General features: G+C 52.9%; 6 protein-coding genes across 6 annotated transcripts; 2 read left to right on the plus strand and 4 right to left on the minus strand.

Moving 5' to 3' along the window:
• Nucleotides 1-295: 295 nt before the first annotated feature.
• On the minus strand, nt 296-6,165 carry B0T26DRAFT_741932 (GNAT acetyltransferase 2-domain-containing protein; the record flags this gene model as incomplete). The annotated part of the gene is made up of 10 exons (XM_060444038.1): nt 296-515; nt 613-1,364; nt 1,430-2,137; nt 2,208-2,863; nt 2,926-3,442; nt 3,586-3,830; nt 3,927-4,027; nt 5,163-5,296; nt 5,506-5,674; nt 6,128-6,165. 10 exons carry the CDS (start codon nt 6,163-6,165, stop codon nt 296-298), a joined length of 3,540 nt encoding a protein of 1,179 aa, XP_060294411.1.
• A 677-nt stretch (nt 6,166-6,842) lies between these two features.
• On the plus strand, nt 6,843-9,451 carry B0T26DRAFT_648465 (uncharacterized protein; the record flags this gene model as incomplete). Its single annotated transcript, XM_060438003.1, has 3 exons — nt 6,843-7,947; nt 8,001-8,180; nt 8,241-9,451. The coding sequence occupies 3 exons, from the start codon at nt 6,843-6,845 to the stop codon at nt 9,449-9,451; spliced, it is 2,496 nt and encodes an 831-aa protein (XP_060294412.1).
• Nucleotides 9,452-9,542: 91 nt separating this feature from the next.
• B0T26DRAFT_355199 (uncharacterized protein) lies at nt 9,543-10,131 on the minus strand. Its single transcript, XM_060434576.1, has one exon. The coding sequence runs from the start codon at nt 10,051-10,053 to the stop codon at nt 9,634-9,636; it is 420 nt and encodes a 139-aa protein (XP_060294413.1). The 5' UTR covers nt 10,054-10,131; the 3' UTR covers nt 9,543-9,633.
• A 142-nt stretch (nt 10,132-10,273) lies between these two features.
• B0T26DRAFT_753242 (uncharacterized protein) lies at nt 10,274-11,356 on the minus strand (the record flags this gene model as incomplete). Its single annotated transcript, XM_060445643.1, has 2 exons — nt 10,274-11,217; nt 11,293-11,356. 2 exons carry the CDS (start codon nt 11,354-11,356, stop codon nt 10,274-10,276), a joined length of 1,008 nt encoding a protein of 335 aa, XP_060294414.1.
• A 502-nt stretch (nt 11,357-11,858) lies between these two features.
• On the plus strand, nt 11,859-14,318 carry B0T26DRAFT_716372 (ferric reductase like transmembrane component-domain-containing protein). The gene is made up of 3 exons (XM_060442266.1): nt 11,859-12,453; nt 12,519-12,584; nt 12,713-14,318. Exons 1-3 carry the CDS (start codon nt 12,150-12,152, stop codon nt 14,194-14,196), a joined length of 1,854 nt encoding a protein of 617 aa, XP_060294415.1. The 5' UTR covers nt 11,859-12,149; the 3' UTR covers nt 14,197-14,318.
• Nucleotides 14,319-14,355: 37 nt separating this feature from the next.
• On the minus strand, nt 14,356-15,857 carry B0T26DRAFT_716376 (uncharacterized protein). Its single transcript, XM_060442267.1, has 2 exons — nt 15,575-15,857; nt 14,356-15,428 (listed from the first exon to the last, which is right to left on the minus strand). The coding sequence occupies exons 1-2, from the start codon at nt 15,597-15,599 to the stop codon at nt 14,788-14,790; spliced, it is 666 nt and encodes a 221-aa protein (XP_060294416.1). The 5' UTR covers nt 15,600-15,857; the 3' UTR covers nt 14,356-14,787.
• Nucleotides 15,858-16,080: the final 223 nt, after the last annotated feature.

The following is a 16,080-nucleotide window of genomic DNA, read 5'->3' on the forward strand; positions in this document are numbered from 1 at the left end:
CCGAGCAAGCATATAGAGGAGAAACACTGAAAGCCGGTAGATGTGACCGCGCCGATGTCGGCTCCATGATTGAGCTTCGAGTTTGGTTAGATTCGTGCTGCGAGATCTAGCCGTTACAAGGAACCTGTTGGTAGATAGTTCAGCACCAGCACCAGCACCATCCGTTGCTTTATTTGCTTGCCGCCGCCCTAAAAAGAATTACCTCCGTTTCCCCCATCGGGTATACCCAACCACCACTAACACACCACCGTTGGTGGATCATGTCATGGCTACGTTCCCGAGCGCATGGCCCGCTTCACCTCCTCTTTTCCTTGTCCTTCCTGGCCTTCTTGGATTTTCCGTGTCCCCTAACTCCAAACCCATCGTCCGCTTTCTCTACAGCTTCGGATTCGGCCTTTCGCTTTACCTTGTGGGTCTTGACACTCACCAGCGGGTTGGATTGGCCGCTCTTGGTCGCCTTCAGAACCCGTTTCTCGGCGTCTTCCCAAGCTGCACCATCGCCCTCAATTTCGTATCTTCGTAGAAGTAGAGGGCGTCATGTTAGCCTTCACGCCCGCCTGCCCGTCTGTGTCTGACGGATGAGCAAAAGGTTTGTGAAACAAATTGACTTACTGGTCCAACGGCAAAGAGTCGATGAGATCTCTCTGCCTTGCTCTCAGCTCCTTCATTGCTTCATCACCGCCTTCCGCCAGTTCGTCGTCGAGATTCATCTCCAGCGGCAAATACTTGTTGTCAATGATCTCGTCATCGTGCACCCCGGCCGCATTCTCAGGATTGACTCCGATTTTGTTGGCGCCTGGCATCTCGGCCTCGATGGCTCCCGAGATGAGTGACCCGAGGTGTAGGGTGATCTTCCGCATGATCTTCATGAAAATCGCTAGGAGCTGCGATGACGGAACTGAAAGCTCTGTTGCAATAACATCCATCTCCTTTCGCTGTAGGCCGACGGCAAGCAAAATAGCCTGCTGCAATTGGCTTAGCTTGCTATCGGACTTGAGGCGGCCCGTAAAGTACAGGTATGCGACAGTCGGTATGAGATCTAGAACCACGTGGTAGTCCAAAATCCCATTCGAGTACGACTCGAGTCGTTTGTGGTCGAAAGGGGTCAACAGCCCGTCAAGATCAGACTTCTTGATAAGAGCGGGCTCGTTTGTCGGCTCCAGTTTGGCTCCCTCAATGGCCGACTCTTCGATGGTCAAGGCCAAAATCGAGGGAAATTCTCGAAATTTGTAAGACAAAAGCGAGAGAAAGCGCCGATGAAAGTCTTTTGCAAAGGCCCCAAGCCAACTTTGGTCGTTGCCGTCTTTGAGGGGTCTCAGCATGACACACGTGTGCTCGCCTGTGAGGTCATTTGCCGTTTGTCTCTGTGTTCTTGTTAACGCAAATCCCTTTTGCCTCACTCAGTGTCTCGCGGGAGAGGGGGACGCACGAGGTAGACTGGAGCAAAAGACGCTCGCTTCCAAAATTTGTGCAGAGGTTGAGTGAGTCCGTAACTGACACCAACATAATCAAGCCGCCGTGGCCGTCTTTCGGCCAGTTTGGAGAAAAGTGGCGGCAGCTCGTTCATGTCCCTGACCTTGATGTCATCAAACAGGCTGGCTTCTGCAAGCTCGGCATCAGTCACCCTAGGAATGGAGCGCTGGACAGCAGTGCCCACATCCTCGGTGAGATCCGCGAATTTGCCCTCGTAATAATCCACGAGAAGCTCAAGGGCTCTGGACCCGTATCCCATGGACATGTAATCTGGATTTGTCGCTATCCGAACAACCCGGGCCCCAGAAAGAGAAGCAAACTCGTCGTCCTGGAACTGTTGGCTCACAAGCCAAGGAATCAGATCACCGGCAGGCTGCTGGCCCCTGCTCAAGCTATTCAAGATGCTCTGTCTGCTGACCTTGCCCTCGAGAGACACCTGGATAACGCACAAAGGTTCGGGAAGCCTGCCTTCGACAATAGGAGCAGTAAGGACGAAGAGTTCGTGAGCCGGGGCGTCGCTCATGAGCTGAAGGTCGTTGGGCGAGTTCTTATAATGACTGGCCACATATAGCGCTACCATTTGTTGCAGGAATCTCTCCGAGACTGGGTGAAAGGAAAACAAAGTGTCGCGGTTTACATGCAACAGTTCACACTGTGAAGGATCCTATTGCTCTCATTAGTTTCGTAGTCCATGGAAGAAAAGACGTTACTTGCGTCGTGAGGTTTCTACTTACCGGACATCCCTGGGTATTGAGTTTTGATTTGGGAAGTGTTGCATCCAAGCAGAGCAAAGTGTTCAGCCATTTCTCAACCGCATCGCCTTGAGCGTAACGGATAGGCTCAGAGAGTGTGATTTCCTTGAGAGATCGTCCGCCTTGGAATACCGAACTTGTTTCTTTCGCCATCTTTCCGCTTGACCTGTCCACCTCAATAGCACCACCACCGTTCGCAGTGGCACTAGATCTGGACTGTTCTCTCAGTTGCTTTATGAGCTTCAGTGACAGCGACCTGCCTGTGCCTTCGTATCCACTGATGGTTGACGCCATGAACACCAAGTAGGGGCCCATAAGTTTGCGAACCAGCGGCAGCGGGATGGCTGCTGCTTCATCAATAACGACCAGCTCGGCTTGTCCGAGCATGTGGCTATCCTGCGGGCGGATGTATTGGATCGTTTGCCGATGGTTCCTGTGAATGTTCACTCTAACAATGGCCTTGTTGAAGTCGGGGTTTGTGGATTGGATAATAGAGTAATCCGCATGATCCTTATAATCCAGCGCGTCAAATCCTTTGAACACGAACTCGAACAGCGTCTTCAAATTTTCTGGAGACGGCGAGGTGATGAATATATTGCTGTATCCATAAGCCACGGCAGCCGCAATTGCAACACCCACTACCAAAGAGAAAGTCAGTATAACACGAGAAGGTTGCGCCTACACCCCCGAGTGTACGTACTTGCTGCCGATTTGCCTCGACCACGAGCTGCCGTCAACGTGACCGTGTTTCTGAGTGTTTTCTCGGCAATTGCGTCGACGAATGTAAGCAACGATTTTGCTTGATCGGTTGTGCGCGCTAGTTGCACGAGTGATCCGATGGGTTGTGAATCTATAAGGGAGTCTTTGATTTTTTGCAGTTCGTCTTTTGTCGTGCTCGACGCCTCGTCTTGGTCTGGAGGCGGGAGTGGTTTTACCCCCTTTCCACCGGATATGGGGAGAACGTTCAGCTCATCGTCAATGACCAGGCACGACTCGCAGTTGCCCAGAGACAGGATGAAACGCTCGTTGAACCTCGCAACGACATCGTCGTGGGCTTCAGTCCGGTACCGGGAGTGGACATCCATAGACATGGTGTATAGCTGTTTCAGACTGTTCATGCCTTTCAGTAGCAGAACGACCAAGCCTCCACCCTCAACAGTCTCGATACACCGAGCGAGAATATTCGGTGTAATGGCCTCGAAGTCTTGTAGGATGCACTACTCACAGTTAGTAGATAGTTACAGGGCAGGTTTGTAAGTTAAGGGGGTAGCGATTCTCCTTGGCGCATTCGCTTCACGTGTGCAGATATTTCCTTGTCTTGCACATTCGAAAGAAGAGAAAAGACCGGCGAGAGACTGACCATGCCATATGTATTGCCTAGAATCTTCTCCGTCTCCTTGTAGTAGACATATCGAATGTCGTGAAGAGAGATGAAGAGTTCGAAAGGATCTTCCGAGTTGGCCTCCCGGGTACCACGCTTGATCTCCTTCTTTATCTTGTTTTCGCGCTTCTTCCGGTGACTGGTGAAGCCGAGCAGTTTGTTCTTGTACGCCCAGAGAACCGACTTGTTTTGTCTCATATCCATGCTGGACATGATATAGTACACTGGACAGCGGGTTAGCGTCCTATATGTAAATGGCCGCTAGCGCGCTCAACGGAGACATGGGGAGGAGGGTGTGTTGGCAGAGTTGAGAGGCGTACGGTGAACAATGGCATCTTTGGAGCGATCGCCCACGACGACGAAAAAGCTTCGCTTTTTCTCCTGGAGGCCATTACGAATTAGGGTCGGGATACGTGAGTCTCTGGTTTGGACATAATAGATTAGTATTTGGACACCTCGTTACATATTCGTCGCCTAGCATTCATTTACGTACACCGTCTTTTGCGACATTTTGTCGGCCGCTGGCAGATTTGGCGGCAGAAAAAGTGACAGGGCGGCGAGTGAAATGCGCCCGAAATCGCGGTTCGAGGGGCCTGGAGAAGGGATCGCTGGAACATGGACGGCAGCACTTTTTTTATATTCTGCCGGGCGGTGTAGCCAAGTTCGCCCGTTCAAATAAACTTCGCTGCAGATCGAACAGGGATCATCTCCACTGGTGCCAATCCGTCCTTGGTACGTACCTGAGCCTGGTATGTAGGGCTGGGAGCAGATGCCAGGCGAGACCCCCCAGGTACCTACCGTACCCATGTGCACCAAGTACTCTCACAGAGAACCGACGAAAACGGCGAACAGTACTCCGTGCGTGGTTCATCTCAGCGCCAGCTACGTATCAGGCAAAGTACCTAAAGTACTTCATAAATATGGAGCGATAGAGATACCTAACCGGTAGGCGGGGCGCCGGGCCTTACTTGCTTGCTCCCTACTATAGATATGGACCAAAACATAATCGACAGGATACCTCATTTATGGCACTGGTGAATGGTGGCCTCTTGACGCTTCTAGATTGTTGAGTGGCTTTGAGTGGTGTTGAATGTCATCCGGATATGTACCCTATCCCATAGATTACCAGATGACTGTGAAAACAGCCTTGTCATCTGGCCTGACGCGTGCCTTAAAATACAAGCTACTGTTTCGAAACCTGAAGTGAGGTTCCACGGCCCGATGTTTTAGAGCCTCAGAAACTTGTAGTCGATTGAACTTGTAGATTCATGGTGGATTCTGCAACTTCAATTGCCGGCCATGGCCAGCAGGCTGAATAACATGTCTTGGTACGTATAAAAAAAGCGTCCTCTTCAACCATCAGTCTTGCCGTTGGAAGAAAGCAAGTAGAGAGAGTCGGGCAGGACGGTCAAGGGATTTCCCCTTTTCTAAAGGATTTTTTAGAGGCCTGGTTCTTCTTTAATTTTATTCGTGACTCATTGGCGCTTTTCTTCCTGTGTGAGAAAGTATTAAAGCTGGGTCGGCAAATATGTCAACCCCGACGCGGGAAAACCCACAACGCTTCATATTTGTGAGTCTTATCTGGGCCGGACTCGCCAGGAACTGTATTCTTGTACAACCGCTGGAGCTCCTCAAAGAGCTTCGCATAGTTGTCATCTATGTTGGCGGTGCGACTGCGCTGGGTCTGGGCCTGGATGGAGATACTGTCGCTCCCCTTAGAATAGTATTTGGACGACCGCACCACGCCATGCAAGAGCTTTGGCAGGGAGGGCAATAACTGCGAAACGGGCCAGGTGGTTGTCGCCTTGGTCTCTGTCCTGCATAGGTAGTCTATGTAAACACAGTTGGCTCCCGGCTGGCTGATAGGGAAAAAGAAAATGCGTGGACGAACTTGTTCACATGTTGGCCTCCAGGGCCGCTGGATCTTGAAAACGCCGTGTTGCCTTTGGGGAGACTGCTCAGCTGGAATGTTTGGTGCCATTTTCGGGCATCGACCAATTCATCCTGGTCGAATGTTGCGTCAAATGCTTGATGCCTCACAGTCCGCTGGATATTTGTCAGGCCGATACTTTGGCTGGGAGGCCAAGCACGCACGCGGCCAAGTGCCGGCCGAAGGCTGTAAAGACGCCACATGAGAGACAGTCTCCTACGTCGCCGAGATAAAGGTGACTTGGGAATGAGAAATATAAATGCAGTTGCGGAAAACCTAGTGCAAAAAAGACACAGCTCCAATGTCCGCTGATCTATAAGCTCAAAACAGGCTGGCAGATGGTCATCTCTACCTCCAAGTCAAGTGTTGCCACGGAAGTAAGCCAACAGTCACAGATCGCGGGCAGTGTAAGAAAAGATACTTCCCTTACCCAATGTAGGGTATTTACTTAGTATTCCATGGAGGCGGAGATTTAGTTGCGATCTGGAGTAAGGCGCTGAAGGAATTTTTGAAACTGGACCTGTACAGTACAAATACAACGGAGTTGGCGGCGGAAAGTCAACGCTTGGACCAACAGCCACTCCACCCCACCTCGAGGTCCCTTCGAGTGGGGCAAACTCCCAAATCATTTTCAATTTTCTTCCATCTCCCACTGCAGCATTGGCTCAAACCAAGTTCTTCACCACATGAGGTCCTACTTTCAAGGACGGAATACCGAGTAATCGAAACAATTCAGGCTGTCTGGCTCTTCGGAAGTCGTTGTCCCTGAGAAGAATCAGTGCTCAATCGTTTCCCAAAACGGATGAGCTTAACCTTCGGACCGCACACTGGACGTTACATCACACCTCGCTGTTGGTACTAACCCCTCCAACCTCCAACCTTACTTGTCAACGCCGCAGCCGCCTCTTTTCCTTCGCCCTGGCACTCTTTCTTCTTGACAGTCGACCTTGCCAAATTAAAGCCGTGCTCTTCCCTACAAAACGTGAAGTCGCTCCTGCTCCCTTTTGCCTTGACTGCCTTGCCCACCTTTAGGTACAGAAAGTCCGGGATACCTAAGGCACTTTGACTCTTATCCTGGAAACGCCGCAAGCTTGGCCTCGCTTTTCTCCTTGAAGAAAATTAGCAATCGCCGCAACTATCCACTGTCAAAGGCAAGCAGAAACCAGAACTCCGCGCTTTGATGACTAGACAATCGCCAGAGATACTAGCTGCTGCCAATCTCAGCCCTCTTTCCCTGGTGCCGATTCCTCTCCATTCGCTGGCTATTGTTGCGACACTTGACCACGCAGCAGCTCCGGACCCCGCCATGTCGTCCCCCGCGCCTCCGCATCGCGTCGCCATTGATGCAACTGGAAATGTTCCAACCCAGGGTCCTCCAGCCCAGAGTGTCGCTGAAATCTCCGACACCATAGTAGTTGGCGGTGATTACTCAGAGGAATCCCCAGACGAGAGCGACGACAGCTTTGACGCCTATGGAGAAGACGATGGGCAGGATCAAAAGAAGAACGAACCGGTGTCTGGTAACGATGACTATGCGAGAACCTCTGATTCGCCTGGACATCGGGATAAGGGTGAGGCTAGCGAGGCTCAACACGATGTATCAAAGGCCTCAGAATCCATGAATAGTTCATCCGCTCCTGAAACGTTAAAGAGTCAGTCCCCCGCTGCCCCTACTTCTGATACTTCATCGCTCCGGGCTGCCGAGAGTCTTCATCCTGCTTCTCTGTCTGCCTCGTTGGCCGGCGCCGCCTCCTCCCTTGCCGCAGGCCTCCTCCCGACGGCTGCCTCAGAGGAGCTGCCCGCCGCGTCCGCCGTCTCTCCGGGGTCCCCATCGGCCCATGAAGATGATGCCGCTGTTGATATCCAGAAGCTGGTAGACGACATCACTGCAAGAGCTGCCGCTTCAGTTCCATCCCCTGTGTCGCTTGGTCAAGCCCCGCCAGCCGCTTCTCGAGCTATCTCGCCTGCATTGACTACGTCTCATTCTTCCTCTCTCCCTCCCAAACCTTCCATATCTCAGCAGCCAGAGCAATTGCCTGCCCTTCCCCAGGGCCATGCGTTCCAAGCCCAGCTTCCGGGCTCGCATGCATCTTTGATGGATTCGATGCCCACAGAGGACTCTGCGACTCCCCATGGCACGTTCCAGACTATCGGCGCTCCCGGTACTACAAGTGAACCTGTTTCATCTCTCCCGCTCCCGCCACCCACTTCATTAAATGGCTCGCATGCCCAACCAGATGCCTCGCTGTCGAGCGCCACTCCGGTCCCTGCTACTGGAGACGGTGCAGCTGGTAACTTGCATTCCGTATCAGAGCAGCAGCAGGCGTGGGAGGACTTTCAGGCCGACGAGAAGCGCTATACTTCCGAAGCAAAATGGGAAAGATTCCCCGAGAACTCACGTATATTCATCGGTAATTGCCCACTTTAACTTGTCTGGAGGAATCTTAGCTAACCCGATGCTTAGGAAACCTATCTAGCGAGCGGGTTTCTAAACGTGAGGTATTCGACGTTTTTCATAATTACGGCCGCTTGGCCCAGATTTCGCTGAAAAACGCCTATGGCTTTGTCCAGTACCACACCAGAAATGAGGGCCAGACAGCCATGGAGAATGCCCAGGGCATTGAGCTTGGCGGTCGTAAAATACGTGAGTTTTTATCCCCTATTGTGACTGTTCTACCGCTAGGCTCGTGCTAAAAACTTTCAGATCTCGAGTTTTCCCGTGCTCAAAAAAGGAAGGACAAGGAGAAGGATGATCGAGGCCGATCTCCGGAGCGGCGGAACCAGCGCGGTGGTGGACGTGGTAACGATCGCGGAGCGACCGATCGATACGACAAGAGAGATCACCGACGGCGAGATGATTATAGACCCGGGCGATCGCCTTCTCCGCGGCGTCATGATCGCCGAGGTAGCCGGGACGTCAATTATCCTCGAGAACGGGATCCACCTAGCGTCTTTGACCGGCGACGATCTCGGTCGCCAACACGATTTTCGGATCCCTACCGACGCAGATCCCCGAGCCCACGCCGTCGTGCACCGTCCGATGCCGATCGTCTCGACGTTGCTCAACGCTTTGGAGCCGACGTTCCAGATGTTCAGTTCTTTGTGCTTCCAGAGGTGTCAAGAGAATTCATCGACTGGGTCCAGCAACGCTTCCATGAGCGAGGCCTCAGAACCAATGTTATGTTTCTCAACCCTCGGTTTCCGCGAGACGCCCTGGTACAGCGCCAAGTCCTCGAGGGAGTTCACGCCATAGTTGATCTCGACCACGCCGCTCAAAGCCGCGCCCGAATCTCAATCCAAGTCTTTATTCGTTCAGGTGGCAGTGCTCATTTCAACACATACCAGGACATTGATCCTGTGACGGCAGTGGGCCTTGTGATTGCACAAACAGGAAATCGCCTTACCTCTCCTCCGACCCAATACAACCACGGTCACTCCTATCTTCCTGATGCCCCTCTCGCAGGATATCCATACCATGGTCCTCATGCTTCCGCCCCTCCTGTCCATGCTCGGCCTACCGCTTCAGCGCCTGATCTCGCAAGCATGGTGGGCCAGTTAGATAATCCTACCCTCCAAGCTCTCATTGCCTCACTACAGGCCTCGCAAGGGCATGCGGGGCACCAGTCTGCGAATCCCATGCTGCCGGCCACGGTCGGACCTCAGGCGCCTCCCATTGACCTTAATGCACTGCTCGGCAACCTTCAGAATCCTGCCACAGCTCAGCCAGTCCCAGCGGCAGGATATGCTGGTATGCCGAATTACGGATCTGCTTCCGCGTATTATCCACCTCTGGGACAGGCGATGACGTCTGCTGTCCCTAATGCGCCAGCCGGCATGATGGGTTATGGTGGCCCGGATGCAGCACAGCAGGTCCAGACCATCATGGAATCACTGAGACGGGGTAGCACGAACTAAACGCCTCGGTATCTCTACAAAATACCCAGTTGATATTACCGCGTCGTTGTCACCGTAACTTAGATTAATCCCTCCATTCGACATTAGCAACAATATTGCCAAAACTGACACGTTTGGTAGCTTATGATATGGGTTTGCTGCCGCGGTCTAGACCAAGGCTGGCAATTGGAACAATCGGCGCTTCACTTGCTGCAGACGTTTAGGAGCCAGGCATGGCTGCGCTGGGTGGCCGCTTTCACAGTTGCGAGCAAGTCACAGAATTGATTTGGCGGAAGAGCAATTAAGCTATTCCTAATTGAACATGTTAGCAAACCGAAGCCGACATGCCCAGACGGCCGATTGAAGGACATCGATATGGCCGAGCTCTGGCAGTTTACGAGACAGAACCCAACTCGATTCAAGTCTAAGTCGTTGGGCGAGTGCGCCGACCCCTCGAAAGCATTTTGAATTGGTAGGAAATTGGAGTCGACTGAATCGATATCGACAATTCCGTCCATTAGTAGTACGTCGTACGGTGTGGTTAGCACACACTTGATCGCCGCTATTAATATTACACAGCATATAATGAAAACAATGGGCCAACTTCCAATCTTACAATGCATCGTGCGTCATTCGCTGTCAAATATACACTGGCTTGCAAATACCGCGATTTTCAATCTATACGGGCTAATTTAAACAATGTAGAAGTATTGTCTTGTTTTAGGTTATATATATTTTGGTACACTTTAAACCATGGATCGGCTCAAGCTGAACTATTGAGATTTTTTGTCTGAGTGATTCGCAGCTTGATACGCGTCTATGCCCAAGATCAACAACCCAGAATCACACCTTCAACTCCTCTTCCCAAGGCCAATTTTCAGTGCTCCGGGACAGTAATATCAGCATCCGCCTCTCTCGCTCCTCTACATTATCTGTCACCGTCGTCACACGTAGCCATTGTTCTAGCAACCCTCGCAGCTCGTCGTCGGTACGGCCAGTGACGTTTACCCCACGATCATTCGCGGCTAGGCGGACCTCCTCGGGCTCCAGCGCAGGTGCGCCCCCTGCCTGCACCAACAGATCGTCATCCTCAGCGAGACGGTGCAGCCTCTTGCGCACGCGCAGCTCCGCCAAGGGTCCAGGGGCACCCCCAATCCGCTCCCAGTATGGCGACACCAAGCCCAGCGACCGTGCCACCACGTCGGCCATAATACGGGCCGTGATGATTGTCGCGTTCACGTTGTCGTAGTCGACCAACAGCTTCCTCCGTGCGGCGTCGCGCTGCGCCTCGAGCCGCCGCTGGAGCTTGCTCGCGTGCGCGGGAATGCGGCACGTGTAAGGCACCGTCGACGGCACCGCCAGCACGACCAGCGGCGTGAACTCGCCGCACACGAACATCAACAGTCCGAACAGCGGGAGACGGCGTATGTCATGCTGGAAGCGCTCGCGCAGCAGTAGATGGCTGCGTGTGGTCGTTGCCGCGGGCAGAGCCCGCACCAGCTGCATGTTGGTGAATATTTGGCCTAGCCCCGTTTTGTAGAAGGTCAGGTATGCCTTGCCAACGGAGAAGAGGTGCGAGAAAGTCGAAGTCTCTGGCGCCCGTACGGGCACGTCAAGCGGCGGTGGCCGGGTCGACGCGGGTGGGTTGGCGGCATCAGGCGAAATGTTGAGCGGAACCGCAATCTCTTGCTGCTGCTTCGGGGAGGCAGTGGCGGCGACGGAAGAAGAGGACGAGGGCGAGGAGGGCGAGGAGGGCGAGGAATAGTAACGTGCTGAGGAGAGGCGCCCTGTCGATTGCCAGGCTGTCCTGGTGGCGGGGAGTAATAGAAGCAACGCGTGACTGTCGTGGCTTGAGTAAATACAAGCGCGCAGGACCGAGAGGGGGAAACCGCGGCCAATTGCGCTGCTGCTGCTTGTGTGGACCATTTTGTGTAAGGCGTGCCTTGATCTGGGGGAGATCTTGGGCTGATAAGGTGGTTTGAACACGGTTTGGAGCACTCTAGGTTTTTTTTTTAAACCTCCCGAGAGCTCAACGGTTGTTCAATTCGGTGTGTGGTGCCGTGCAACCGGTCTCAAAATCTAGGTGTTACGTCAGGGCCAAGGTGCGCTACCTTACGGGACCCGCTTACGAAACTCCCACATTTCACATGTGTGATCTAGGCCAATAATCACCCCCAAAAAGAAAGCTCTTGAAAGAAAAAAGAAAGAAAAACAATTTCAAGAGTAGGACATAAGTGTCTAAGAGGTCTTTACCGTGTGGTAGTGAACTCTCTAGATGGCTCTCGGCTTCTTGAAGACGGGCTGCCCAAGCTCGCATCGAATCGCTCAAGAGTAAGGGACAGGAACGGGAACCGGCTCCAAGCTCCACAAAGGTACGCAGTGGAGTAGATTTAGAACACAGACCAATCTCCAATCTCTCGGGACAGGTGGCGCGCCGGTTGCTCCACGTCCCAGTGAATGCCGCGGCCCTGCATAGCATCGTCTGGCATTAAACAAAAGGAAAACGTGTCAGTGAGTGTACAAAATACCTTACCCACCAAGCGGCACGCATATGGGATTACTCGGCTAAGGTATCCGTAAACGGGCGTAAAATTACCTTGCCTAACTTTCCGTCCCTACCTTAATTTTACGAGATTAAATTTGCACAAAGGCACTCCCGTCGCTACGTGGAGAGTGGGATACGTAGCAGACATACAAACAACACACGCACATTAACACCATGGGCTGGCCATATCGCTTCCTGGATCTCACCGAGACGGAGAAGCATTTACGGCGTTTGGCTCTCGACCAATTTGCCAGCTACGCGCAGCTCTCGTCGCTGCTTCCACTATGCTTGGCCATCCTGTACAGGATAATACAACAATGGGCCACTAAAGAGGAAACATCGCGCAAAGGCGTTTCGCCTTTGATCAGGGCACAAAGCCAGAAGGCTGATGGAGTACGCGCCTCCCAGGTCCGTAAGGTGCAGTGGTGGTTGGGAGAGGAGGTCCTCATATTTGGGTCTTCATGGGGCCAGCGGGACCGTATGTGTTTCCTCTCAGCTTCTGCTCTGAGAAGTCCCACCGAGAGCTGACGGCGTGAACAACAGAGTGGCTTGTCGGATTGCTCTGGGGCAGCTGGTTGCTGTTTCTCTGCGTTCTCGATACTGGACATGGTAAGAGGTCCCAACTACCTACCTACCCGGTCATCAGCACACCAATGACTCCTCCGTCTAGACAGGTCGCGACGGGGACAGGTTTGAAGCGCTGGGAGACTCATGCGGCGTATGCTAATCGCTAATAGACTATCTGCACCTGACGAAGAGATTGGGTGTCATTGCGGCATCGCAATATCCGGCGCACTACCTGCTAGCGCTCAAATCCCTGAACCCCTTTAGCTATATTTTCCGTTCGTCTCACGATCAAGCCAACCGTTGGCATCGCGTTCTCGGCCGCATCATCACCACACTCATTGGAGCCCACGTCGCTCTTTACCTCAACTTCTTCCTTCAGACGGGTATTGCTGCCCAACGGCTGCTCCGCCCGGTTGTTTTTGTGGGCGTCGTGGCCTTCTGCGGGCTATCCCTCCTCAACACCACATCGCTGAGGGCTGTCCGTCGGTATTCCTACCGACTGTTCTTTATCATCCACCTCTTTGTCGCGCTTGCGATGCCACCACTCCTGTTCTTCCACGCCCGTCCAGCTAGATTGTTTATGGCTGAAGCCTTCTTGATATTTATTGCCGATTTGGTGTCTCGAAGGTCGAACACCGTGCTTGCAGACGCTACGCTAGCTCCTGTACCAGGCACCGACCTGGTCAAGATTTCTGCCTCCATACCTCGGACGGAAGTCAATCGATTTCATGGGCACCCCGGCTCTCATATATATCTCACTATTCCGTCCGCCGCACGCAAGTCAGCCCCGGCGTCCATCTCCCCTATTTTATACGAGTATCTTTTCAATCCCTTTACAGTAGCAGCTGTGGACGAGGAGGGCGGCCATCTAACCATTGTGGCTCGGCACCGCAAAGGCCCCATGACGGCCACTCTAGCACACTTGGCCTCCAAAGCAGCGGGAGGTGCCCTCTCTTCTGGTAGCAGCTGCGTCGCTTCGACGATAAGAGGGGAAGGCAAGATCCCCCTCAGCATTGAAGGTCCCTACGGAATACAAACGGTAGCGCATCTAGCCGGCGACGGGGGTTTTGATCGAGTGCTACTCGTCGCCGGAGGCATCGGTGCCACCTTCACGGTTCCGCTGTACCGCTTTATACTACGGGAGAATCGAAACGCAAAAGTCCAGATGGTATGGTCAGTTCGCCAAACCGGTGATATGACTTGGGTGGCTGCGGGTAGCGGGGCCAGGGGCGATATAATGGATGACGAGAATGTGCACATCTTCCTCACCGGCGGTGGTGTTTCTGACACATCGGAGGATGGCGATCATGCCCCTTCAAAGAAGAAGCCTAAGAAACCCGTTGGTAGTCAACGCACTGAAAGCCTCGTCAGCAAGGGCGTTAACGGCGTTGGTGTTGGCGGTGACGGCGGGTTGGTGGAGATGACCGCTATGTTGAAAGACCGTCGGCGGAATCGACCTATGCCGGACCGCCCTAGGAAGCGTCCTGACTTGAGGACAATTGTCGACGGGGTCTTTAAGAAAAGCCAGGAGGAGCGTGTGGCAGTTATTGTCTGCGGCCCAGCCAAGATGGCGAGGGAATTGAGGGGATATGTTGGGGTGTGGGTCATGAAGGGTCGCAAAGTCTGGTGGCACAATGAGGGTTTTGGGGTTTAGAACTTAGAAAAAACAAGGATAACTCGTACATATAATAGGCAGGCATATGTCTATCCGTACGTAAAACTGTATCCATTTTCTTTTGCGATATACGGCCATAGGCATAAGTAAGGTACCTGACATTGTGATTTATCTTCTTGGAAATGCGTTCTTTTAGAGGTGCCGACGAAAATAAATTGATATTATCAAATGTACAGTACACACGGCATCTTGTTCTTTCTTTCACGTAATCCACGCAGAAAAATCCAAGCTGCACTGACTCCCTTACTATTCGCTGATTCGGCTTCTGTTGACTGCAATATGAGTAGATGTTCAAAGCTTGCGCTAATACTGGACTGTGAACTTTCTACCTGAATAACCAAATGAATGCATCCTTTTGCACCCTCCTATCCTCGTAATATCTCATACAGTAAGTCTGTGCTGGAAGCCTCCCTTGGCTTCACCTGTGGCCCATTCTAACACAAGCATCGAGAGAAAGTACAGAGCCACAAAAACGCCGATACATAGAGCAAGCCGTAAATACAGTACATTCGGCGTCGATGCGGGAACAGTAGCCATAAAAAGAGACAAGTGGAAGGTACCATCTCAGTATCAATCGGCCCTTTTCTTGGAGCCTCCGTGATCGCCGACGTTGGCCTCCACGTCCTTGCCGGCCCCGACTGAGCTGATGCCTATATCGCCCCCAAGATCATCATCATCCCAATTGTCGACTGCATTTTCATCCCAATTGTCGACCTCGTGCTCTAGCGAGGTAGTCCTGACTCCGGTAGCACTCGTCGGGCCGGCCGCAGTAACGCCTTCCTCGTGGTCACCCGTGCTGACGGCAACACCTTCCCCGAGCTCGAGGTCCTCCTCGCCCAAGTCCTCGCCGGGGACAGCGTTATAATGTTTGCGCAGGCGCTTCCGCTCTAGCATGCGTTTGTGATACCAGGAACACAAACCCAGCCCGACCAGCGAACCGACTACGTTAGCGACGAGGTCGAGGATGTCGAAGACGCGCCCGAGCGGCGCCAGTGCCTGAAGGAATTCGGAGCCGACGCCCAACCCGAGCGTGCACACCACCAATGTCAGGTTCAGCGTGCGCCGTCGATTCGTATCGATGATCCAGTAGAAGGCCACCGTCAGCGCGAAGAAGGTCACCAGATGCAGAAGCTTGTCGTTGATGTGAGTGTCGACCTGAAGTGTGGTGAGCCCGGCATAGCCGGCAAGCAGCAGTAGCAGGAAGAAGACTCCTGGAGAGGCGCGCAACAAAGACTTTGGTAAGTGATCAAGACGGTGTAAGGTAGTCGGGCAGATTAAGAGCAAAAGATTTGTGACGGTGGATGCTAAGAAACAGCAGTCCCAGCCGCACAGCTCTTAGAACATTTGCAACACTCACCTGCAAAGGGAAGCCGGATCTTCATCGTAGGATTTGTGTGCGGCCGATCATAAAGAGGGGTTCGGAGTTCCTGCGATCATGGCAGCGTGCGTAGGTTGGTAAATCTTGGTTTGTGCTGCCGTGGGCTTTGGGAAAATGTTTGGGCACTGTTGCGACCAAGGTTCTTGGATGCTGTCCCCCAGCTGCGGTAAGCAGCTACAGCAAAAAACGAGGGGAATTGTGGCGCACCTCTACAGGTCGGAACAGGACACGGGGGGCTGGACGACGGGGCTGAGGAAATAGTTAGTACGGGGGTTGTTCAAATGGGGCGAACGGGGAAGGTGGGGCGAGTTCGCTGACACCACGGAAAAAGGAAAGCACCAAGGGGAAAGCTCCAGCTTGCCCAAACAGCCATCCCCGCATTACAGAAACGCAAAAACACATGGATTGAACTCTTACTCAATCACCAAGACTTTATATTTTAAGTAAGGAGGAGTTCTATTCTGTTCAGTGGGGTCTAGTATCTG

This window comes from Lasiosphaeria miniovina (assembly GCF_030549165.1).
Source record: "Lasiosphaeria miniovina strain SMH2392-1A chromosome Unknown B0T26scaffold_5, whole genome shotgun sequence".
Taxonomy (NCBI): domain Eukaryota; kingdom Fungi; phylum Ascomycota; class Sordariomycetes; order Sordariales; family Lasiosphaeriaceae; genus Lasiosphaeria; species Lasiosphaeria miniovina.

Bases quoted from the DNA above. Each gene is read 5' to 3' on its own strand.
- B0T26DRAFT_355199 (XM_060434576.1), bottom strand. From the start codon at position 10,053: ATGCATTGTAAGATTGGAAGTTGGCCCATTGTTTTCATTATATGCTGT.
- B0T26DRAFT_716372 (XM_060442266.1), top strand. From the start codon at position 12,150: ATGGGCTGGCCATATCGCTTCCTGGATCTCACCGAGACGGAGAAGCAT. The intron at 12,454-12,518 runs GTATGTGTTTCC...CGTGAACAACAG, and splicing joins TTCATGGGGCCAGCGGGACC to AGTGGCTTGTCGGATTGCTC. The intron at 12,585-12,712 runs GTAAGAGGTCCC...AATCGCTAATAG, and splicing joins CGTTCTCGATACTGGACATG to ACTATCTGCACCTGACGAAG.
- B0T26DRAFT_716376 (XM_060442267.1), bottom strand. From the start codon at position 15,599: ATGAAGATCCGGCTTCCCTTTGCAG. The intron at 15,429-15,574 runs GTGAGTGTTGCA...GCGCCTCTCCAG, and splicing joins GATCCGGCTTCCCTTTGCAG to GAGTCTTCTTCCTGCTACTG.